The 27,121-nt window shown below is 31.5% G+C and overlaps 2 protein-coding genes across 4 annotated transcripts; both read left to right on the top strand.

Moving 5' to 3' along the window:
- The first annotated feature begins 129 nt into the window (after positions 1–129).
- On the top strand, positions 130–26,870 carry LOC126908433 (supervillin). The gene is made up of 25 exons (XM_050690487.1): positions 130–364; positions 11,901–11,944; positions 17,106–18,013; positions 18,087–18,418; positions 19,088–19,261; positions 20,606–20,665; positions 20,823–21,114; positions 21,186–21,411; positions 21,474–21,729; positions 21,791–22,076; positions 22,140–22,291; positions 22,356–22,591; positions 22,648–22,861; positions 23,348–23,499; positions 23,563–23,734; positions 23,798–23,985; positions 24,050–24,175; positions 24,240–24,390; positions 24,494–24,742; positions 24,802–24,974; positions 25,060–25,186; positions 25,524–25,700; positions 25,770–26,068; positions 26,138–26,290; positions 26,344–26,870. Exons 3-25 carry the CDS (start codon positions 17,229–17,231, stop codon positions 26,428–26,430), a joined length of 5,067 nt encoding a protein of 1,688 aa, XP_050546444.1. The 5' UTR covers positions 130–364; positions 11,901–11,944; positions 17,106–17,228; the 3' UTR covers positions 26,431–26,870.
- LOC126908434 (uncharacterized) lies at positions 4,369–10,664 on the top strand. Of its 3 annotated transcripts, none has more exons than XM_050690491.1 (2): positions 4,369–4,441; positions 7,969–10,664. In XM_050690491.1, exon 2 carries the CDS (start codon positions 7,982–7,984, stop codon positions 10,481–10,483), a length of 2,502 nt encoding a protein of 833 aa, XP_050546448.1. In that variant the 5' UTR covers positions 4,369–4,441; positions 7,969–7,981; the 3' UTR covers positions 10,484–10,664. The 3 variants fall into 3 exon arrangements, with proteins under 3 accessions (XP_050546448.1, XP_050546446.1, XP_050546447.1); XM_050690489.1 differs by lacking the exon at positions 4,369–4,441 and adding an exon at positions 5,171–6,163; XM_050690490.1 differs by lacking the exon at positions 4,369–4,441 and adding an exon at positions 6,259–6,608.
- Positions 26,871–27,121: the final 251 nt, after the last annotated feature.

Raw genomic sequence — 27,121 nt, forward strand, 5'->3', positions numbered from 1 at the left:
AAAAGTTAAAAAATAAAGAAAGATTTCCTTCGTTTAGTGGCAACACTGTTTTTACTGATAAAATATATTTTAGCTGATAATATAGCTTTACTTACCAAACAATTATGTGTTGTTATTGTATATTTTTTTATCATAGTCCAAGGGTCGTAGACCTAAACTAAGTAGAAAATAGTGTAGGTAGTTATAAACTTTTTGTTTTATTTTAAACCTTTAAAAATTATTTTGCACATGATTTTTTTAATTTACATTAAAAGAATAATATTTTTTTACTTGATAAATTTAGTGTATTCAGTGTTTTTGCTCTCAAAATTTAATTATTATAGTGAGTAACAATGATTTAATAGTTCGTTAAGTTGTGTGTTAAGTAAGTACTTGTTTTAAATTTTATTTCAAATTTAGGTGATTTACTAAATTATTAAAATTGTACAACTGTACAGACTTGCGGTACAATATAATTCAGAATGAACATTAATAATAATAGTTAATAATAAAACCAAATCAAATTTAGTTATACATTAAAACATAATTTTAAGGATTATGTACATTAAATGAACAAAATTTATACTATAAATTAAGATTGAACATTTCTGTGCTTTTTTCTCTTTACTTTTAAATAAGCTACTAAATTAATAAATTATTGCAGAATATCTAAAACAAGTAGATATATGTGAATATATAAATTCATTTATTTAAAACTTTCTTCTTAAAATGAAATTCAAAATTTGGTATTTATTTATATATATTCATATATTATGTAAAGTGTGTTATTAGAAATTTTACATGGTTAAAATGTTGTAATTAATTAAATTAATTAACTAGATTCTTTTTAGAAAAAAAGTTCTTATAAACTAGTTTAAAATTTCTGAAATAATTAAAAAACTAAATTATAATTTTTTTTAATTTCTTAATTATATTTTTATGTTAAAACATGCATTTAGATTAAAATTATAGCAAATTATAATAATAAAACGATAATTTTTTTTGCCATTGGCACATAGTATTTACATTTTAAAATATATTTTAATTATTGGTCTTTGCGTTATAATTATGTAGCTCACAGTACGATTCTGTCAATCTGAAATATTCAGTATTTGATTGTGAGACTTTAATATTTCTATATCAATTAATATTAACAACAATAATAATATTCTATCCAAAACAATAGAAAACAAATTTACAAATACTTTAATGTATAAATATAGTTCTAAAATAATTAATAAAATTTAGATATTGTAAAATACTATGTATTGACAAAGGTGGTGCTAATAGTCTTTATAATCTATGTTATTCTATGTAACTATTTTAGTCCCTCTTTTGAGTTAGTATTAAAGATATATAACATTTTTTTTCTCTTTGTTATTACTTAATAAAACTAATAAGATAACTTAATTTGTGGTCTGAACAAACTAGTTATCTAAATGACTTTCTTTTGGCAATTGTCTTAGGTTAACACAAATATGCCAACATCATATGAACAATATGACAATTAACCCACTAGTGTCCCACAAGCACTTTCTCAACATTATTTTTTTTTCTTGGGAGATGATATAAATAAAGAATTATTAATTTATGTTATTGTATAAATAATAAAGTATAAAATGTTTAAAAATAAATTCCAAACTGAACTTTGAATTTGCTAAACGATGTGTAATAATAACAGTTAAAAGGTGTAAGAAAGTGAAAATATATGGTAACATTGTTATCTGCTGAAATGCAAGCTAAAACAAAATTATCATACACAATTTTCCACTTTAGAAATGTTTTGAGGAGAGGGTCTGGATCTTGGCCCCCTACCCTCTTGGTTGCTTAATGTACAACCATTATTATAGTTATGTTATGAATAGATATATATCAATGCATATCAAGTTAAATAAATANCAATTTTCCACTTTAGAAATGTTTTGAGGAGAGGGTCTGGATCTTGGCCCCCTACCCTCTTGGTTGCTTAATGTACAACCATTTTTATAGTTATGTTATGAATAGATATATATCAATGCATATCAAGTTAAATAAATAAAAACGGTAGCACAGTGAGGTTGCNAAAATCATATAATAATTTATTTTTTTTAAATAAATAAATAGCATCAATTTTTGTCATGATTTAATAGTGTAATATTATACTTTAAATAATAATATTCAGATAGATATTTAATTTTTTATTATAATTATGAAATGTTGTATGATAGATAATATAGTTAAGAATGAAAATATTTTTCTACATAACGGAAGTATAACTTTTCGACTGTGTAAATAGAAAATGGGGTTTAAAACGTCAGGGGTCCTTTTCTAATTTGTCAACAGTCTATAATAATAGAATTATACCAACACTTAAAATTTCTATAAATAATATTTACGCTACTCTGCAGGATGTAGTATGTATCACCATACTAACGGGTTTGATATTATACAAAAAATTACCAAAATGAAACCTTATGAGAAAAGTTATTCCTTTAATTTATTTGTAAAAAAAAAATGCGTTTTTATAAAAATACACGATTGATATATATATATATCTTAATAATTAAGAAATCGTTATCGTGAATGTTATATTTGTTATTTGATTCTTTAAAATGATTTTTTATCGCCATACTAACTTTATTAACTTCAATTACAAACGATATATGTTAATTTATATTTTAATACAGTTTCTAAACTGGTATATTAAAATAAAATCAGGACTCTCACCTGCCTCTCTTTTGCTCATAAAAATTATTAATGTACTCTAGCATAAATTGAATTTATATATTACAATGTATGATTACATTTCATACTAAATTCATAAAAGTTGAATTTCATCCCTTTTATAATTTGTCTTGTTTCCTGTCTTTTCACAAGTATAGAAGTTTTAAGTTTAAACGTTTACTCGTAAATTAATACTACAAATAGTCTTTTTCGTCTTTTCTTGTTCAAAATTAGGATATAGTCAGATCTAAAGAATGCCAAATATGGAAAGGCTCTACAAGGACAAAAATAGTTTTATAAACGCATGAAAAAATAATACTTATTATAACTAGTATTTTTTCATCCTGAACTTTGAAAAAAACTCTTAGTATTAATTTAAAATAAATTCTGTTATTTTGTTTGTTGCTTAGATGTTACTTAGGTAATATAATATATTACTTAATCAAGTAATAAAATAACATGATAACTTGCTGTTTCCTCGTTTTAGCTGATTCGTGACTATTTATTTATCATTAAAAATCCTTATTCGGATTGCGTGTTTCATTCATTTTTTTTACAGTTGCTTCGATATTATTTTCAAAATTTTCCTAGTAAAAAATATTTACAACAATACATAAATACATAGTAACCTCACATGGTGTGTAATAAATTACAAGACTATTTCTAAAAAATTGACTAGTGTCTCTCATTAGACGCGGATTTATTTAATAACTTGTCCTGTTTGGAAAACCTACTTTTTTGAAACTCAATTAAATAGTAGTTATTGCATTATATATCATGTAATATTATGAAAACATTTTTTTTTGCAATTAATGAAATAACATTAAATAAAACATAACGCCTTGGTTTTTAATTTAACTTAAAGCGTTTGTATAAAATAAAGCATGTAGTTAAAATAGCTGAAAACAATTACTGTGCTCGATAGATTTTTGCTTTATTTAAACGTTTTATGACAAGAATATTTTAAAAAAATCATTATGAATAATTTCTGGAGATAATATTAATTGTTTGATAGCCAGCAGTTTTATTGTAGTAAATTATTATACTGTATTATAGTATAATAGTTTAGAATAAAATAGTTTTTTTTTACTTTTTTATTTTATTAAACTTTCAGTTTGATAATAACTACTACATTTTTAAAAACTAAAAGTATTTAGTATTATTTATATGTGTGTTACGTGTAAATCATACGTTTTTACTGCAAGTTAAAAAAAAAATGTTATACTATTTTTCACAATCCCCTTTTAAGCGTGATTAATTATGCTTTTTGCACAGTAGTTACAAAACTATCTTTCCGCATTTTACGGTTATTATAAAACAAAAAGGAGGAAGTGTAATATGTAACATAGCTGGTGAAATCGTTTTTATTTGCAAATTGATTTATCGTATGCTATCGATTTCGTCCCCCTTAATGGAATATGCTTACCCTAATTACTTGTATGTGACCATATTACATTGTTGTAGTCATAAAAACTAATAACAGGTTACTCAATGCCAGTGAAAATTAATTTTTTGTGCATTTTTTATTTATGACAATATAATATGCTAATTTATTAAAAAATCCAGTCATTTTCGATGTAAATTCATATAATATGAGTGTTAATACGTATTATTTATTAATTGTTATAAAATCTTATGAAAATTAACTAAAATGCATAATAGATTGTCAATGGTGTTGATTTTTAGCTTATTTTACAATTTTGTTTTAAAACACATGGTGAAACTGGTGAACATTTTACATATCTCTGGATAGACTAAGGTAAGTACATTATATGTTATAATTATTTTAAAATATTATCTAAATTTATTTTCCAAAGACTTCAATAGACACTTTATCTCGTACATACTTAAATCATAATTTAAAATGAATTTCTTGTGGTTGGTGTTAATTATGCATGCTTTTTTTTATTTACTTTCGAAGATTCAAAAATTGCTGTTGACTTTACAAGCTAATTCATAGAATTTGTGACTTACGAAAACTTAAAACTAAAAAAATAAAATATTTATTAACGCAATGAAATGCATACTATCAAAATTCAAATCTGTAATTATTATGTATCATTTATATATATAAATCGATATTTGTTCTAATTTTTACAAAAACTTGTATAAAGGTAAAAAATCTTTTCTAACATTTTAGCAAAAATAATGTGATCATAGTTTTGAGAAAGTAGCGAATCATTTTTGTCTTTAAATACACGTCAAACATGTTTTTCTTGTAGAGTTTAGTTTTCTTTGTTACTACAATATACATTTTTATGTTTGATCGTAAATTTTGAAGACAAGGTTTTTCATTTAAATTTAATGTGTTTAAGTGATTGTCTCATAAAAAAATATTTTCATAGTTTATACAAATCTATTGTTATTATTAAAAATAATTACGTATTATTATAAAATAATTGAATTTCAACTGAAATTTTTTACGTTGGAAATTTTAAATTTCATACAATTTTGTACTTAAAAAAGCATAACTCGATGAAAGTATGACATTAAACTCGAGGTCAAAGATAAATTGATAGTATTTTTTTGAAATGGTAACACGAAATAAATGTTTTTATTGTATGCAAAAAAAAAACTGCATAGATTTTATCCATCGCTCTAGATGTTAAACCATTTGAAAGTCATTATCACTAATTAATAATCAATTATCATATTAATGCAGACTTTTGTGAGATTAAAATATTTGCGTAATACTCAAACTTGAATTGTTATTTAGGACTGATAGTAGTGTGTCTTCAAAATAATCGTATTTTTTCAACAGGCGTTTACATAAAATTCATTTTACTAAATTAACATTAGATTGAAAACTTTGTAAGACTTAAATGGCAATCAACGTGTCGTTCTTATTGTGTACGTGAATTTATTACATTTCGAATTATTAATGTTCAAAATAAATATTCACATAGAAATTTAATTGCTGGATTTTCTTCCTAATGTTATGGGCGTACGTTTCGCACATGAGTTTTTAATTGATGTGCCGGTAACGCGTACGTGTTCCCTGATGAGTATTTACCAACGTTAAAGTGTCTTCCATTTAGCCGTTATGGGTGTGCGTATTGTGCAGACAATTAATTCGGCGTAATTAAACATTTTTGTCGCAAGCTTTAGGGCAGGACTCGTATTGTTCAAACCTACTAGTGTACCTATCCGAATTATTGTCATCTTTCACATAATCATGTTACTCGTGTGTGTGTATCCTAATGCGTGTTCACGTGAGCTCAATGTCAAATGTTACTGCAGCTCATCTTGTGATGGATAGTAGAAGGGGTTTAAACACGATATTGGTATGAACGATACGCTACCATGAGTGCCGCCGTCGCAGTGTTGTTTTAGCGGTCGACCTCATTGGCGGTTTTTTACCATACGTGCCTAACGAGTGCAGTTAAGCCTGTTTAAAATGTTATTTCCCCAGAGAAAGTTGACTTAATATACATTTTGTTTAATCGGTGAGAGTTCTTCGAACAGAATTGCAAACATTTTGGTAAGAATTATTATTACTTAATTTCCTTGAACTTTTTACATTCTTATAGTGTTAAAGGTGTTTTTTTTTTTTTTATTGCTAACACGCACCACGATAAGATATGTCGTACATATATAGTCTGTGACCTTAAGGATTTGACGATATTGAGGTCATCATCGTCATTATTTATAGGTTTTTTTGGACGATATTTTTCGATTTTTGGTATTGCGTGAGTGTTGATTGTGTATTTATATTTTTTTATTTACATTGCGATTAGGTCGATCATATTGCTCTAGTAGTAATTGAGTTAGTATAGAATCGCAGGCGCATTAAACATTTGTTCAGCTGGTTATATAACTGTTTAAAACTGTATGTTCTGTTAAATCTTGTTCATAATATTAAACTGTATCTAACCATCGTGTTTTAGTGTAATTTGACAGTATTGTGTGTGTGGATACATTTCAAGGTATACTAACTAGATTACTATATCATAATAATCTTATTTAAAACATTAGTGTTCAAGGAACTGAATCGGTTTCAATAGCAAATATGGATTTAATCGAGTTATATAGAAAAAAATGTTTTTTCATTTTTGTATCGTTTATTTTTTTAATTAAAATTTATTTTGCTATCATTATTTATCTCACATTTTAAATTTACTAACATTAATCTTTTACTTGATTTGCTTTAGTAAAATATTACTATAAATATAAATGAACTATTGTGTAATAGTTTTATTTCTATTTTATTGCAACATTATTGTAACCTACTATTCATTCATGCATACAATGTATACATTTATAAATTAGTAATATTTTGTAATTAATAAATTGAATAACGGTGAGATGATCATTAACAAAACAATACGTCATAAATACAAGTATATAGTTTTATAAATATGTATTATATAAGTTTAAACGTTGAAAAATTTTTAGTAAAATTCTGAATAGGAGGCCAAAAAAGGGCTTATCGTCTGTGTCCTAGTTGTTGTAATTAAAAAGCACGTCAATTAGTTACTCAAGTGGAAGTTAATGTAATGCGATTTTTTGCAATACAAATACACTGCTATCTTGAGATTTGTCTTTTGTACTTGTATGTTTATCTAAAACTGTCACTTGAATTATGATTCTATTGGATATATTTGACTTATCTAAGTTAAAGTGTAACATTATAATTTTTCTAGCTGGTTTGATGATTTTTTTTCTAACTAATTTTACAATTTTTATGTTTAATAAGTTATTAATATTATTTAAAAAACATTACGGTTTTTTTAAGAGTCTAAAGTTTTACTTATTGTTATACGCAAAAGAATTTGTATTTACATAATGATACTTATTGTTGGATATTTTTCAATTGTTTTTTTTGCGTATCAATTTTTCTCTGACGACATCTTTTCAAATAAGTTCTTATATATGATAATATATTCAACGAATTCATTGTAAAACTAAAGAGATATTTTTTATTTTCGGAAAACAATTTCACATTAAATGTTTTTGATTAGTTTTCTCAGTGATAATAAGTTTATGATTAGATTCGTTGTTTTTCTGGAAACTAATTGTAAATAGTTTTGTTATTACAGAATTTCCTAAATTTACCTACTACATATTAATTTCCCACGAAATGTCTTGCGTATTTCTTCTTCTAAAATTAAAACACAAACTGTCTCCAATTCAGTAGGAATTTGAGGTCATCTTAATTATTGTATAATATGTTGATTTACAATTGTTATCAGAATTTTAATGCAGTTCATTGTCTTTTTATTGCATGCTAACGTCATTTTAAAAGACGTTTAAGTGAAAATAAATTAATGTATTTTTAACTTTTAGGCAATTGGAAACTATGCCCGTACCAAATAGAATAACAGTAGAAAAAGAACCAAATAAAAAACAAAGAAGATGGTCACTGCTCGGCATTTTATCAAAGAAAAAAAAATCAAAATCTAGTCAAGAAAGTATAGATTTTTGCCCGTACGATGGAAAAATCAATCGGAATGTTGCAAAAAATAATTACTTAGAACGTTCGGATAGTAATGACTGCATTATTCAACAGTATAAATGCAGTCCCAGGCCTATAAAAAGGTGTAATTCGATGCAACACACTAGTCCGTTATCGGCTTGCTCGAGTGTTATCGGGCGGCCTTCGTCGAGCGACTGGAGACTATCCCAACAGTCTGTATACAGTAATAGCTCAAGTGGTGTTTGCTACAGTGACACCGGTTTATATAAAAATGGTACTGCAGTTCGTAAAACTTATGAAAATGGTTACACGTCTCCTTACAGTAAGCCCGTTCGATGTTCGTCAGAAGTGGGCCAATATAAAACTGACAGTATCTCAAAATCAGCAAGGTACGCTAATTGTAGCGTCCCTGCTCCAAAAAAACTCATAGGAAAGAAAATACCGCCACCGCCTCCTCCTAGAAATCCTAACATTAAGGCAGTGTTTTACTTTGATAACAATCGTCTGGTATCGAGGGAGTCGGATTCAAATTATTTTTCTTTGAGTTCAGACGGCTACAGCCCAACGTACCAGCTTGGTGAAAGCAATACGTTGGACGATGACGTTTTTGGATACGACGATTACTACAGTAATTGTTTTAAATCCAAAATTGAAGAACCCCCTAGAAGCAGGCGGCCAATTCAAATGGTTGATGCCGAAACTCTGTCGTCAGAATGTGCGAAGAAAAAGCAACCGAAAAAACAGACTGCCGAAGAAGCCATCCGAGAGTTAGAGGATATTTACAATAGCTTAGGACTGAGCGACGATGACGACTTATTAGATAGAGCCGAACGTCGCGATCTTCCCACAGCTCATCAAAACATGCGGTACCTCCAATCCACTGCTGACGAAGCCGATAGCAAAACGTGTGACAAGAAAGTAGTGGCCAGGTCGCCGCGGCGGTCTGGCGTCCCAGACGTTGTAGCCGACGATATGGCCTATCGAAGGTTAAACCGCAGAGAGTCCAAAAAGCACAGTTCCGTGTTTACCGGCAGTTTCTTATTAGTCTTGCCGTCGGCGTACAACATCGATAAAAACTCGACTGTAGCTGGCGAACCTGACGTCACGTTGGACGACGTCGTGTACCGGAGCCGAAAACGTAACCGCAATTTTCTCAGGATACCCGACCGTCAACCTCCGTTCGGTATACCGCTGGGTCCTATCGTTGGCGCCGCTCCTAGCGACTACTTGCACGCCGTACCCGAAGGCCGGTACAAGCCGACGTTTCACTCTCGGAGGACACCCGATACGGTGGAAGACGACTTGGCGTTCCGCAATCTCCGCAAAGACGGTTGCAAGACCGGCGGTGTTTACTTCAACATGTCTTTCGTCCACAGGGATAGGTTTAGGATTAACGGCGCCGTCATTCCTGGTATTATCAACAAGCTGATAAAAGATGACGCGCACTGGATCGTCAAAGACCCATTAGCTGTGGATCGGCCGACGGCAAATAAACGTACTGATGTGATGGTGGTTAAGGTCGACCGATGCAAGCCGATCGTACTGACCGGGTTCACGCTGGACGAAGCCGACCGTATGAGTAAGTCGCTTATTTGCACAAAATTACCGAGATCACTCCGCGAGCATGAGCCTCACAAGAAACGCTTGTCCGACAGGCGAACAATAAGTAACAGTGTTCGTACTAATAACCCTCCTGCACCGTATGTAGTACAGTTAAAAGCAAGTAGACCGCGGACAGATATACCTTTAACCGCACAGCCGCCCGTAAAACGTTCTTTAATTAACGAAGGAACAGTTAACGAAGCGATAGAAACGACGACGGGCCAACCGCGAATCGACCAAGTTACCACCAGTTTAGACGATACGGACGTCGTTCCGGTCTGCATCAAAGGACATTCGAGTTTCAGGGAACTCATCCAGCGCGAATACGCTAACAGATACTCGTCGGAACCCATCGACTCGGACTCTCTGAGTTTGGTGGTCCAAGGCGATTGCCGCCGGTGCACGTCAACGGAACTGCCTGTAACTGACACCGAAACAAATAATATGTCAACACCTACTGAAAAAATTGTAGGCCACGGGACGGAAACGGACGAAGGACATTGTGTAGTCTCGGCCGTTCCCAATGACGTCTCGGCGCCAGATGAACGTCATCGACAGGACGGAGCACAGACTGAATCGCTCAAAAGCTCCACTTCAGTGACGGCTCTGGTGCCATGGTCAGCTGGGACGGCCTGTCCTACCGCTCAAACGCCCGGATACCTGGAGGTGTGCTTGTATTTAACTGTATGCCTTTATCAGCTGTTTAGCGTTAATACGTACAGCACTCTAATAGCATTTATTTTACTTGTCGCTTTACACATCTGTAGACGCAATTCGCGATAACCAGACCTTTGTAAAAAAAAATAATTATAATAATCATTTTTTAAAAACCGATATTGTTGTTCAGGCTTTTTGTTGCTTTTTTGTTTGTTTGTAATATTATTATTATTTATTATTTATTTATTTATTTATTCAATGCCACTGGGTGTAGTCAACCAAAAATATAATATACTTATTTGTGTGACTAGTGTACGTTTGGTTTTGAAATAATAACACAATATGAGCGCTGGGAGTAAATTTTAATAATTACAATAAAAAAAAAAACTGCACAGTACGTACATAGTGTTATATATATACATATTTATCTGTTTTTCGTATGTTGTACAAACTACGCGTATATTATTACACAGTTGGTGTTTTTTCATCGTTCCTTTTACTCTCCGCGCTCGTAGTGTAATTTAGTCTCCTTGCCTGTTGTTAACACCGTTTTGTCATACCCCATGCCTAATATCGAAATAGTGTTCTATGTAACCTAGTGCCGACAAAAAATAAACTCCGTGTATTATTATCACTATTTTTACTTGCGGCTTAATAATACATTTAAGCATAGTGTATAAGTTCATGAAAACAATCATACTTACGTTATGAATTGCCGCCGTCTTGACCCTCCCAATAATTTGTGCGTAGAAAAACGAGCACAATGCTTTTTGACAACTCTAAGGCGTGCCATTGTGTATTATATGCAACAGTATATACAAATTTAATTACTATATTATACCGATCCTGGCCCGCATGCATAAAAAAGTGCTATTTTTACATATAATATTTCCGAAGGCAGTAGTTGAGTGTCTTGTGGGATTAATTCACTATAAATACATACAGATATGTTATTGTCGTAGCATCTTTATATTTAATAAATTGTCGGCGTTGTGTAACCAAGTTTGACATGTGTTTTTTTTTTTTTTTATTCGCCTCATTTGTTACTATTGTTCAAGCGGCCCGGAAAACGCCAAATTCTGATTAATAAAATGGGTAGTTTTAGACTTTCTTTACCGGACATATCTTTTTTATTAACTAATATAGAACACGCCAGTGACAACTTTCCCCGTATGTTGTTTTATAGAGTTGCCCGATTTCGATTTTACCTTAGGGGTATATATTCGCTGCAGTTTACTTTTTCTTTTTTATATCGTGGCTCATTGGCCTTCCTTGAGTCATTCGATCGATACCAATAAGTATAATTTGATTAATTTTAAAACCCCTAAGTTTTAAACTATAGTCCAGAGTAGTGTCAAAACCAGGTTTATTCTAATACCACAAACGCGATTGATTCACACTCAGTCTATGTATAAGCACTCGCCTAAATTTGTTCTAAACAATGTTGAAAACACTCCTAATAATGTTATGATACGTTTAAATGTAGATAGAATGATTAGTTTAATTATTGTATTTTAATCGCATTCAAATGATTGTTTTTCAGGACGGCAGACATGTAACGTAACAGTTTACCTCCATTGTTATGATGTAAGTGTGTTATAATTTGACAAAAGCGTTTAAAATAAGACTAATGGACGGAGGTGGCAACTTTTTGCCTTTTTATGTTTAAAGTATTCTAGGCAAATGGCCATAGCTTTAAAGTACTGTTAACTTAGTTAAAAGTAATTAGTTTATGGCTTAATACTTGGGAGACTAATCACACTAATGAACTGGTCAGAAAATTATTTACCATTAGTATTAGAAAAAGAATACTCTGTATTTTTCACCTTGACTTTAAAATTTTGAATAAAATTTTTTTATTATTATTTTGTTTATGTATTAATATTATATAGAATTGTTGACCAAGATTGTATTAAAAAAAGATCAAAATATTTTTATGTTAAAAAAAAAAAAAGTGTCTTTAAAAGTCACGTGTAGTGATTTATAGATCAATTTAATTCTATAATTGAACGCTTTAAAATCATAAGTATTTTCATTTGTGCGTTTGACCTACACTATATCGGTTTAACCAATAAAATAAACAATGAGAAATTAACAGAATTGACAGGAGCAGATGGCAGAGCGTGAACAAAATACAAACGATATACATACTACTGCACAAGTTTAAAAACAACAATCGGTTTAAATAACCACATAAAAAAAAAAAAAATTTGTTCATAAAAACTCACATAAAGTTGGTGGCATTATTGTAGTAATATTTTATAGGTAATAAAAAAGTAAAAACAGGCTTTCGAAAATCTCTTCATTTTTGACATACTCATTGTCTTATATGTATTTATAATTATTTTAATTTTATTTTTACATGTCGAGTTCTGACGAAAAATATTTATAAAAAACTATATAAACTTGTAATACACTATATTTACACATAAATAGAAAAAAAAAATTAATGTTTTAGCAAGATTAAAAGCCCCAAGATATATTTTTTTAATATTCGAATTTATTAAACCCTCTAACCACTCTTGTGATTGAAACGTGTTATTTACAACTAATCGAATTGTTTGGCAACCAGAAATACATTGACAAAGTTATCTTTCGACGTAGACAATTAATTAATACCGTTATTAATGTACATACATATCAATTGGAATAAAATTAGACGTAGTAATTAAATACATTGTTTAATCACGTTGGATTATAAATAAGTATAGAAATAATCTTTATGGAAATTATTTTATAAAGATACTGTGTATAGCTCCTATGAAAATGCCACTATTATAGTAAATATAAAAATTATAGAAAGTTTTTTTTCATAATAGTAAATTTTAAATGCATCTAATTTAATTTTAATCGCTTTAGAGACGTCCCGGAAAAGTCATTAGGTATCCAATGGAATACAAACATCTAAGGGGTGACAGTTTTATCTAATGGATCTGATATTTATTAAAAGGCGAACAAGTTCAAGGGCCGATCATCTGTCGCCATTTTATATGACTCACTAAATCGTATTAATTTAGAAAATTTTCATAAATGTCTTAATTTGAATCGTGTGTCATACATAATTCAAAAAGAATCTTAAAGAAAATAGTTTTTAAACTATTTTTATTCCAAAATAAGGCGTTCACAGTATGAGAAAAAAAAACATAATATGTAATTTATAATGATAAAAATCTATCTACGTTAATGATGATTACTTAACTTTATGTAGTAAAGAGACCACAAAATAATTTATCCCAACTTACTCACGTTGACTTCTAAATTTACTCATAATGAAAAACAACTTTCTATATTCATAACATCGGCAGAGTGCTCTACTACCATATAATTTAATAGCAAAACTGAATCACTGTTATTAAATCTCTTAGTCATTATCTGCGGGTAGTTTATGAAAGTTAATAAAGAAAACTTTAGTTAATGACAAAATAATTTTATTGATTTGTTTTTATTAATCACAGAAACGATTATGATTGTTTTGTAATATTATTTGATAATAATAAATTATACATTTTTTTAATACACCCATAGGAACGATTTAAAAGACTTCAGTGGGTAAAATATACAATTCCTTATTTTTTAGGGGGTCGTTATCCTTTCTTTACCGTATGTGATGCGTTCTAAATAATTAACTTAGATAAAAAATACAGTTTTTCGCAAGTCGTAATAGAAAATTTCACGACTAATTTAATGGCACATCCCAATTACTGTATCTTAAAATTGTTTTTATCTATGTAAAATAGGTTCTTCAACAAATCTAAAACAACTGAGTAATGGAAAATTCTGTTTGCCATTTCCATAGAAACCATCATAGACAAATTAACATAATTGCAGTAGTTATTATGTCAATAATAGAAAATGATACGACTGATTGTCATAAAAAACACTGTTGAATGCCAATGAGCTTCGTGGGCACTTACTACTCCATCGTTCGAAACTACAGGTTTATTACAATCAGCGGTGTTTTTGCAAAAAAATACTTTTTTATTTTACGGTATCCGCTGATTTGTGAACCCTTCAATATAAATAGCACAGAAATATTATTTTTTCTAAATGTATACGGTTGTTAAAAAAATTATTAGCGGGTTATCGTCATATCCTCCCCTTCCAAACACAACTGATTATGACGAAATATACTACTTGAGGTTTGTAAAATATTGTTTGGTATATTTAAAAATATTTCCCGGTGAAATCTAAAAAACGGCAATTTATACTTATTTACATTTTTTTGGCCCTCCTACAAAATATCAAATTTACAAAAATATGAATTAAAAATAATTATTTTAGTGCAAGATAAGCGAGTTAAAGTTATAAAGATTGAATGACAAAATGTCTTATTATTAATTGACCGTAAAAGTATTTTTTGAAAAAATACCATGTTATATTTTGGTACACATGATTGTTTATAGTAAAAATGGCATTGAATTCGTTTAATTTGTTCGCCTTTAAAACACGACTTAAACAATAATATTTTCATTGTTTTTTTTTTTCTAACATAGAACCCGAGACAAAAAATTCCGTTATTTATTAAATGCATATGATTTTTCTCGTGCATTTATAGTCATTATTATTGAAGTTTTCGGATTACATAGTGGAAACTCTTTGGAATTATGATTCATCAATCATAATAAGCCATATAAACAAATCACTACTATTTATAACGTTGTTGTTTTCGTATACGTTACAAATCTCACCTTGACCATATTCGTGTGGTTTGCAGCTGTGGTATCTTCCTAATGACCAACAATTAAAATATACGAGATAAATACAAGTTTGTACATTTGTCTCCGTTGATATTTCATACATCTGCTACTGATTCCATTGAAACAGTAGCGGAGTAATGTTTCCGCTATTTAGTCATTTTTTTTTTTTCGTAAAATCAGTTTCTCAGATTAACTATTTGTAATTACCTCACGTTTTCTATCGTGTCATATTTATTTTTAGTGATTGGGAAAAGTCTGAATGTTAAAAGCATTGTTTTGATAAATCGGTGTTGTATTAAAACTAATTACTGCTATTAAGAAATTAATGTTGTTTAAATAGTAGTTGAAGTATTATCATATTAAATACTCATTTCAAACTGGTTTGAATAATTCTTCTAGAGCATTCGTGTTTAATTATAGACGATTAAACAATTAGTTCTGCAGGTATATACTTTTCTCTCTTAGGTCTATAATTTTTATAAATTTCAAATAAAGTCTAACAAAATTCAATTCTCAACTAGAATTTTTCTTTTTGATTGTTAATCGAATTCCATTGTCATTATTCGCATAGTTTTCTTCGACTAATTACGACGTTATTTACAAAATAATCAGCTAATACATTTGTAAAACTAATAAGTTTTTATAAATAATTGAATAAAATTTGATGAAAAATTATTTTTTAGTTATAAAATGTGTGTTTTGTTCGAAACAAAATTAAATGATTACACAACTATAAATCATAGTGAACACATGAGCACTTTACCAAGAATGTGTTTTTTAATGAAAATTTTGCCCTTGAAAATCTATCACAAGTGCATACCTCGTTTGAGCTGTAATAGCTATCATTAAAATTACAATTTTTCTCATAGCTATAACTTTTAACCAATAACAGTTTGTAAATTTAATTATAAATATTCATAAAAGTAATACGTAATTCCGTTTGAGGTTAGGAGACCGTGAAACTTTTAAGTTGAATTAAAAACTGGCATCCATTCAATCATAATGTTGTATAATGTGTTCATATTTTTAATAATATCTGGGAGAAGTCAAAACGTTTAAGTTTTATATTCTTAATCAATTTTTCAATCGTTTTAAATTATCAATCGTTCGAAATCATATTTACAAACGGCGTATCTGTATGTGCTTATTCGAAATTACTAATTTCCTGTTTGACTGTAATTTTTTTTCAAAATTTGTTTGCCAACTTAAAAAAAAGACACGCAACAAAGCGTATCGTGATCAGTCGGAACTCGTGAATATGCAACTAGTTCTTAGGCTGCACGATGATTACTCAATATTTCTAAATGAAGTGCTGTGTTTACTAATTATTAATACGCGTGTATAAGACCGATAAATTTAATTAAGAAATTTCACCTTTCCTGTGTATTTTTACCAGTTCATTAGGTATGTTTTATTAGCAAGCGTACTTTGTTATTACTATTTTTTTTATTATTATTTGTAGCCGCCTGGGTTCGTGGCCGGCTCGTAGAATTTACACCGACAAATGTTTGTTTTTCAATTATTCTGTCAGTTTTCCCGGGAAAACACAATTGGCATTATCCGCGACCGTGCAAATTGAATGTCGACTCTGAATGATCCGATCGATTTTGGAGTTCGCCGTAAGTGAGAGCAAAATGTAAAAGTGGTTTTTTATTTTCTTTGTGTTCCGCCAAAGGTGAGGCTACATGGTTGAATTTGTCCCGTGCTCATTGGCCGTGTAATAGACCAAACCTGGTAAACGTTTGGTATCCGTGTAATGGTTAGATTGCTCTATAGGTGGTAAATCATTCGATTGTGAAGGTCTATTAATCGTGTACATTACAGCGCGACAGTAGGAAGGGGAGGAGAGGGGGGAACAGAGTCCTGTTACTCTCAAACCATGTAAGGTTGTATTGAAGACGGCGGCAGCGCTGGCTAAGTTGTTGCGTTCATTAATTCACGCTCTGCCACTTGATCGTGACACTGCCGACGGTCTATGAGAACTGTCCATTAGTCTTATGCAAATATGTCAGTGTTACGGTTTAGTTACGGATTGGTTTTTGTTTGTGCAGATCGAAATGTCTTCGGCTCTGCCAACAACAATTTCATCGTGTAAGTTATAATTTCAGTAGCGACAGTAATTGTGCCGATACCGTTTCCACGACCGCCAAACCGCACAAACCCGAGCAGAAGGAATGGAACAGCGATTTTGTTGCAAGTCGATACTGAAAAGGAAATCGTTGGATCACACGCCGCCGGCGGCCGAGAACGCGGACGCCGACCGCAACACGCCGTCCAACGGCAACCGGCTTCAGCCACCAGCCAAGCAGAGCGCGTTGAAATACTTCAGTCTTAAGTCATGCCGCCAGGGCATTCTGAAGAAGCATTCGGCCAGCTTCGACGACGAGTCGCTGCAGAAGCCGATACTGAAAAACCGGTGCCTGTCGTGCGACGATTCAGCGACGGCTGCGCTAGGCTGTAACGAATTGCATTCGATTTTAAAGCGAAAAACTAGTGAACAGTACAACAGCGATTCGTGGCCGTCGACGGAACCGCAGGGGATACTGAAAAAACGCGATCCTCCGTTAGCGGCGGAACACCCGGCGGACAACGATGAAGACATCCGGCCGATTTTGAAACAGAAGAAAACCGTCGATCAAGCCGATCCGGCGTCCGAAGCGCAAGAGAACGGCAACAGTGGTGGCATGCCCAGGCCGATTCTGAAAAAGAAATCGTTGGATGCGTCTCCGCCGACACCTTCGGAGGCGCCGCCCATTTTGAAAAGTTCGGCCGACGAATCTTCGGTGAAACGGCTGTCGGTAGCCGAGCGCATATCGAACCTTGAATCGATCGCGAGGGACAGGTCCACCGAGAGTGCGGCTTACAGGAAACCGACCAGAGAAAACGCGCGTTCGACCCGAGACCGTTCAAGGTTTCACACTCAACCGGTCACACCCGATGAACTGCGAGCGGTCAAAAAGTGAGTATTATTCATAATGGCGTTACTGTCGATTGAAGTTTTTCTGCGACAATAATATTTATAACCGTTTCAGAACGAACTCTGGGCGACCCGTAGATGTAAATGGTGACTACGACACCCCCGCAGCTATGGACAATAACAACGGGAGTCCGACGCAAGACGGGTCGAACGTCGGACGTCTTTGTTTGGCCGGACAAACAAAACGGGACGAAAAACTCGAATCGGCCGCGTGTTCGAATTTGAGGCGCACCAAAAGCGTTTCGGCCAAAACGCGCGAATTTCACAGTTGGTTCGATAAGAAGTCGGCGGCCAACAACAATGTGGACAACAACAACACTGTTTCATCGGCACCGCGCGCTGCTACCGCCCCTGGCCGGGTAGACACCGGCGTGAGCATTACCGCAGGTAAAACGATTTTTTATTTGTATATAAACGCGTTTAATATTCACACGTCCATGTAACTACCGTTTCGTTATCGTGTAGATAACGACGGTGATTATTTTTTTTCATTGTAATCTTTGCCGTTCGGCGTTTCGACAGACCGAAGCGCATGTGACGATTAAAAGTAATTAACACCACCGTAATAATATTATCTCGGGGCCGTTATCTGTTGAGCTATGGAATTTTCGTTCGACCAAAGACGTCTCCGCACTACTACTACTACTAGTAATAATAATACGATTATTACAATTTACCGTACCCCGTCAAGGCTTGAAAATTCTCTGAAAGCTGTACGCTTATTTTGCCTAATTATTAATAGCCGACGGTGTTCCAATCAAAACAGTATTGCGTGAACGACGACAAATTTGAGCGTATGATAATTATGGCCGGTCGTCTCATTTCTGGGTGTGCTAAAACGATTTAGTGTCGCACGCCGAATTCGGTCACTCGTTCGCCGCATACGCGTCGAAATCGTGTAACTCGGTGCATTTGTCAAACAGCTGCATCGGCGTTTTACATATTTTTCTACGGGTGTCGACTGTTGCTGTTATTCGCATAATTACTATAGCAATTTCGGATGTTTATTCTCTCGACGAGTAAAAAATATAATGAAATTAAATGCCGTATAAATAGCTCGGAGCCGACTGACGAGACTGAACTCCCATTGCCAAGAAAAGAAATCAGAAGCCAACGGCGGTGCTGTTGTCGTGAATCGGCACACTACTCATCCGGTGACCAACGACGAACTCGAAGCTGCGAAAATACTCAACTCCGCAAAAACTACAGACAATGGCCAAGACACCAACGGTATGTTTCATTCTACTCACAATCATGTAAATAACTCGTCCCGGTTGTGGTTAACAATCGCAGTACTTTCTTACCCTATTGCTTTTAGTATTGATATCTTTCCAGTAGTTACACCTGCAAAGTGCAGCAATGGCTGCTAACGTTAATATGAGTTTGCAGTGATGCTTTTTTACACGCGGTCCAACTATTTCCAATTACAAAACAGTTCACCCGATTTTTCATAATTGAGCCGAATAACTGGAATAATTTTCGCATTAATCTCTTTTTATCATACGCGCGGCGCCTATGTAATGTATAAATTTAGCGAAAATTGTCGACTTTGAAATGTTGCCAATTGTGTATGTGTTTATGCGTTTTGCACAGACATTAAGTTACATCCAAAACGGTTTTACGGAACAATAGCGTATACGGTCAATTACAATATTCGTTTCATCTATGCCGCCCAGTAAGTTATCGTTTGCGCGGTAATGTTTCTACGGAGGTTATCTCTCTGTAGTGTACACTCGACGGTTTCGTCTCGAGCACCTCCGTGTTTTGTGACCTAATAGGTTAAACTGCCGCCGCCCTATTGTTGTTCATCTCGATTGCGCAAAACCGATCGCTCTTTGTAGGTGTTGATGTTTTCCAGTTGATTAACCAGTAACATTTCGGGTCGGTGTGCTTTTTGGAGGGAACGCCCGACGAGGCTAATGCTACTCGTGGCTCATTTCCAAATGAAAATAGACCAAGTCTGTTTTTCGACCGTCAACAAAATTTAACTGGACGTGCTCACTCGAGTAAATCAAAAAGAAAGCCCATTTATTCATAGGTCAGTGACCAGTGGACGTTATGAATAGATTTTATTGTAAAAGAAAAACAAAACGTTGACAACATTTTTATCAAAAGCGAATATGTCCGAGCTGCTTCCTTTCTTTAATGCGTTTCTAACATTATTGTGTTATAATAATTATGCAGGTACAACGACCTGCATAATTACAACACTATATCATAAGATATACCGATTATTTATGGCTGTTATTGCGCAACAATGCCGTTATTATTCATAACAACAATATTATTTTGATATCGATTCGAGTATATTTTATATAATATTTCTAATTAATTAATGCGATATTGTCGTAAATGAGTGTCGTCAATGTTTTGTTTCGTATTCTTCGACCGCCGCTTAGATAAATATTGATGTACATACAGGCAAACGCGGACGTGAAAAGTAAAATAATCAAATTTGTATTGTTTAGTTAAGTATTTTTAGTATAACGTAGTTTTAATAGATTTTGAATAATTTTGCTTTTGCATGTGTTTTTTTTTTTTGATTGGTGATTGTGTTCGCTTAAAATGTAAAAGGAAGATTTCCAAAGAAGAAATTAGGAAGCTTTATAATGGAACGGCTTCGTATATTTAACGGTAACGATTAAAGATTAGTGTTTAGTTTTTCTATAACTCTATGCAAATGAAATTTCGCACGTTTTATTTTCCATCGCACAGCCGCTACACGCACGTCATTTTTCTATTTTAAACTAATTCTATTTAATGTAAAAACCTGTGTGCCAACACTCTTTAGGTAATACGTGTACGTTCGATGCCGATGTAAACGATTCCGAGGTAAGGACACGATTGATGCCGGTAAAGGCCAATAAAATGACAGAAACTTCTTCCGAACGCGAAACTAGAGCTTCCGAACGTCTCAGAAAAACTTCCAGGGATGAGCCGAAAAAGATACCGGATATCATTGTCGAAATGGCTAAACCGACAAAAGAACCCAATGTGGATTTTGAACGAAATAAAAGCCGCATATCCAGAAACGTCGCCTTAAATCGATCGTTCAACTCTAACTCTAAATTAGAATTATTAAAGTACGAGAAACATTGTTATTGTATTTTAGACTCGGTGTGTTAGTACAACTGTCTTGTGTTTTTTCTTGTAGACAGCAAAAACTTGGTGCTAAGAGTAAAGAAAACGAAGACTGTTCTAAACCAAAAAAACATTTTGAATCTTCAAACGACATCACCGACGGTACCGTGACTGCCGTCAAAGGCGGTTCGATAAAAGATAGACTTGCGGCTTTGAAAAAAAGTGGGCAAGCTGACTGGCAAAAGAGGATTTCAAAAATAAAACCCGAAAATCACGAATTATCCAATAATTCTATTAATGTAAGAATCATTCTGTTTATGTCGTATAATGTTAAATAGTATGAGATAGTTGTTATTTTCAGGCGGCACAAGATATTTTGCGTAAACAGCTTACCAAACAGGTGAAATCCACCGAAGAACCGGCTGAATGTATTGACAATGTACTGGTCGATCGACTTAACCAATTAGAAACCGCGTCCAAAGATTGGAAGAAACGAGTTGAGCAAAAAGATACCGCCAACTTCACGGTGGCTGGAAAAATGCAACAAAAAGTTTTGCCAGCTCTTGCCCCAGCTCTGGTAGCACTCAACCGACGGCCCTCAGACAGATTATCACCCAGTAAGATACTTTGTTCTGTAATTATTTTTGCATTTTTCTTGACAAAATATATGTTTTCAAGGTCTAGCTAAAAAAAAGCTCGGAGAAGATTCAATCAACGTAACTAATGTCCGGCGAAGTGTTTCTATGTCGGATAATAAAAGTAAATCATATCTAAACAACAAATCTGAAAAAGTGCCGTTGTTGAATGGGGCTTCTGATGATACGCATAAAGATAAAACTGTCATAGTGCCAGTTATGATCGATAGTGAATTCGATAAATTCTTTGGCAGCCCAACACCCAGTCAAACAGATGCTCAAATGGGTGATGTTGATTTCGATCAGATAAAATCATTTAGAACCACCATGTAATGATTTAATTATATATAGCCATATGTTTGAGAAAAACTCTTATTAAAATTTTTTTACAGGCTTGTTCACCATAAAAAAGTAAAAGTTCCTCAAAGAAAGTACGAAGGATCGAAAAATCCAATAAAAGCATTAGCCTCAAATCAAGACTTGACACAGCAACAGTATACCGAAAATAAGTCAAATATTGTATTGCAACAGCACTTGGAAAATTGTAATTTTACTTAATTTTAAATTTCTCTTTTTGTGTAAAAATAACATTGTTTTTTTTAATTTAGCAACTATTAAAGCTCCATTGGCTCGTGAAGCTTTAGCAGCTTTGGCTAGTAAAGAAGATTTTGCTTCTGTAAATTTACGTAAATCTGCAGAATCATCACCTTCATTGCTCCCTCCCTACAAAGATTTGATGTTATTACACATTAAAGGACGCAGACGAGTTCAGACTAGACTTGTACCACCTATTGTTGATTCTGTTAATCAAGGAGATTCCTATGTTCTGGTCACAGCGTCTCAAGTATAGATAAATAAAATAAAATATAACAAGTTATTTGTAATAAATTAACTTTTTAGATTTTTGTATGGATTGGAGAATTATCAAATGTGATTGAACGGTCTCATGCTGCTAAAATTGCTCAAAGTATTTTTGATAAAAAAGATTTAGGTTGTAAAGGAGCTACTCAAATTATTACAGTTAATAGTGATTCATCATTACCTAACACACAACAAGAAAAAAAATTTTGGACTTTTTTGGGTGTGAACTCTAATGAAACATCATATATCAAAGGTTTAATGACTTTGAAATTCTTTGTTAATATAATATATTAATACATATAGAGTGGAACAGATCTAACAGACAACTCTTATAATTTTTTATGCAATAAACATTTTGCTGTATTTTTTTTTCAAGAACTTTTGCGTTGTTAAACTACTTTTAACCATATATTTTATTGTTTATTCTTAAAAACTAGCACTACACACTCACTTTACGCATTAAAATGGTTGTAACTCAATAAGTATTTTTTCTAAAATTATAACCCATTAATGATATTGGTAAGAAAAATATTAGACTCTATTTTTGAAATTAAAAAAATATATAAATTTTATTATTATTATTATTATTAAAAAAGATGATTTTACAGTAATCTAAGAATGTATGTTGCTAAAAATAAAAATTACGTCAAAATATTAATTGTATCAAAATTTAAAGAGTTGTCAGTTATATGTGTTCCTCCCTGTATATATAATGTATTAATTATATATTATAAAATAGGACTAGGTGCAGGACACCCAGATGAAGATGAGTTATATGAAGCGGCCATAGTTTCAACAAATGTTATATATGAAGTTGTTGGTGAGGAACTTGTTTTGTTACCTGAATTATCAGAAACCATGCCCAAAATAGAAATTTTGGATCCGTCAAAAGTACTTTTATTACTATATATAAATTTTTATTCAATTTATATATAAAAATAATATATTTTTCAGACTTTAGTCTTTGATTTTGGTAGCGAATTATATATTTGGTATGGCAAAAACGTGAATATCACCAAACGCAGACCAGCCATCCGTTTGGCACGTCAGTTGTTTGATGATAGTTACGATTATTCACAATATGACATTAGCCCAATTGATGTAGCCCCTTGTTTAGGCGATAGAAGTAATACACTTAACAAATAAATAATATTGAGTTTTAAAGTACTAAATTTTGCAAAATGTATAGATAAAGATACCGTGTATCTGAAAGCTGGTAAAAAACGACCTGATTGGACATTATTTGCTAAGATAACTCAACATATGGAAACAATATTATTCCGTGAAAAATTTGCTGATTGGCCAGACTATAGTCGTGTCATTAAATTATCAAAAAAAAATAATGATGAAAAGAACTCAAAGACAGAAGATAAAAGTGTATGATATTTCAAAATATTTAGATTTACTTATACATCTAACAATATTTTTTTTTATTTAACAGATTGACTGGTCCACAGAAATAAAAGCTTTTAAAGCAGTAGAAATGTTAGAAATGTCAAATCAAGAACCAGATCTAGTGTTAAGTGGTAGTCATTTGGGCAGAGGATCTTCTTATTATGACAAAGAAGTGCGTATTAGTATTATACATAGGAATTATGATTTTAATTTTTTATAATTTAATCATTTTTTAGACACTAAGAAATTTTGTTGTAAATACAATCAGTGTTACTGTATGGCACGTCCAAGAATTTGACAGTAGTGAAATGGATTCAAAATCAATTGGCCAGTTTCATAGTGGAGATTCTTATATTATACGATGGATTTATAATGTTTGCATTCAAGGTATTTATTTTTAGTAATATAATTTTAAATCACAACAAACTTCTATTCTTTCTTACTATATTTTTCTTTGTAATATAATTTAAAATTTTTATTCATTCAATAGGGAGGGAACTGAATGGATTGCCATCACGTCGTATGATTTCATCTGGTAGAAATCGTTGTGCTTATTGGTACTGGCATGGTCGAAATGCTACTCAAAATGATCAAGGTGCAGCAGCTTTATTGACTGTTCAATTAGACACTGAACAAGGACCTCAAATAAGAATAGATCAAGGACATGAACCACCAGCTTTTTGGAACTTATTTAGAGGATTGGCAATTGTATATAGAGGAAAAAGAAATCAGAGATCAAGTAATTAATCTAATAAATCATATTGATATGTGTGAATAATAATTTTTAAATATTTATAGATATTTGGCGATTGTTTATGGTACAAGGTGCCAATGATAATGAAGTACATTTAACTGAAGTGGTGTGTTCCACAACGCAGTTGCGTACTCATACATCATTCATTTTACTTAATTCTAAAAATGGACTTGTTTACATTTGGCATGGAAAAGAGTGTTCAGATAACCTAAAACAAGTAATTATACTTAATATCTGTAGTGAAGAATTATTAATATTATAAATATTAAAGAAACTTATAGAAAAAATTACTTATATTATAGCTCTCTATTAAAATTTCTAAACGTTTGCCGGAAATTGATTGTAAAGAATTAGGATTAGAAGACAATATTAGTATACAAGATGCTAAAATATTTTATGAATCAAAAGAGCCTACAGAATTTTATCAAGGTATTATGAATAATTTGTTTTCTTGTTAATTCAATATAAAAGCCTAATAATAAAATTCTAATTGAAGGATACAAAAAAAAACCGCAAAAGTATCAAGTAATAAAATTCATTTGATGAAAAATATTTTCATTTTTCTAATATTTAAACACTTAAATATTAGAAAAGTTTAAATATTTAAAAAAAAATACTCATTTTTTTTTTATCATTAAAAAAAAGAAACTTTTTTTTTTAGTCTGGAGAAAAGTGTACAAAAATATATAATTATCATTTTTCCCCTTTATCCTTCAATTTACAAGATAAATTTTAATGTGTATAATGATATTCTTTTAAATTGTAGCCCTTGGCTGTAAAAATGCTCGTCTTTATAAACCTCCATCAACCAAATTAGGAGATATGAAATTGTTTCATTTTTCATCTGTTGTGGGCCAGTTTAAAGCAACATTGGTTAATAGTGCTTATATCCCATCTCCCTACCCATATTTACAAGATCATCTTTATAATTCTAATCAGCCAGGTGAGAAATTTTTATTTTATTTTTGTTAAGATTTATTTTAATTTTGTCAAATTATTAATTAATTTATAGCACTCTTTATGTTGGATACTGGAGAAGAATTGTGGATTTGGCAAGGGTGGTGGCCAGAGACTGCCGAAGAAGATTTTGTTGATGTAGAAATTAATAATCATCGTGGATCACAATTCACACGTCTTCAAGCAGAAAGAAGGGCTGCTATGCAAACAGCTCTTGATTACTGGGACCAAAAATATAATAATGATGATAAACCAAAAGTTTATTTAGTATGGGCTGGTCTTGAACCTCTTCAGTTTACTGATTGTTTTCCAGAATGGGAGATAAGAGATGATATTGCTGAAATTAATATGAAGGTATTGTTCAAAATTTTTTTTATTATAATGAAATTGATTAAATAAAAAATAATATATTTATTATATTAGGATCATAAACCTGGGGAAATTGTGACCGTTGAAGAAGAATTAGCACGTCTTACTCAAGAAACATATCCAGCAGCCCAATTACTACAAAGACCTTTACCAGATGGAGTTGACCCTACTAGATTAGAATTGTATTTATCACCAGCTTCATTCAAAGTATGTTTTTTTTTTTTAATGATTACATTATTTCAATTGTTATTTTTTATTAGAGTCTTCTGGATATGAACAAAAGTGAATTTCTTCAACTTCCCAAATGGAAACGTACCAAAATTAAACAATCGGTTGGTCTATTCTAATTAAAAAATATCCGAATTCATACAAACATCCACATTTCAATTATTATTTAAATAATATTACTAATTTTTGTAAATTATTAAGAAAATTAAAAAAAATGTATTGTGTGTGCAATCTTGTATTTTTCTACTGTGAATTTTTTATTTATACCTTTATAGATACAATATATTTTTTATACTCCACGAGATGTAACAAGTTACTAAAACAAATGATCATAATCTATATTTATATATATATACTTTTTTCTAGTGTTTGGTTTGTTGACATATTTTAATAACTTGTAACACTTTTTGTAAAACATGTTTTTGTAACACGAATTTTGTGTTTTTTACTACTGTGTCCTATGTTTCAATTTATTTATTAATTTTATTTTGTTTTTAGGCTGTGATTCTTTGTAATAATATTCATACTTTTGCGAGTAAACATTAATGTTTTTCCATCATTTGCTTTTTTTATTTTTTTTACCTATGGTTCCTTTAAAATAAAATTGTGTTCTGTATAATGTTCAATATTTTTCAAAATTACTTTAAATTAATGTTTGCCGAGTTAATTGTCAATTTGATCCTGATCTACACCATTTTAATATAAATATTTTTTATGAATGATGCACTAATAATTCTTATACTCTTAACATTAATAAATGCCAAGTGATGTTTTTCTCCAGAGGTAAAATATTTCACAAATATAACTGTT

The sequence above is a fragment of the Daktulosphaira vitifoliae genome, unplaced genomic scaffold (assembly GCF_025091365.1).
Source record: "Daktulosphaira vitifoliae isolate Bord-2020 unplaced genomic scaffold, ASM2509136v1 Scaffold_5, whole genome shotgun sequence".
In the NCBI taxonomy this organism is placed as follows: domain Eukaryota; kingdom Metazoa; phylum Arthropoda; class Insecta; order Hemiptera; family Phylloxeridae; genus Daktulosphaira; species Daktulosphaira vitifoliae.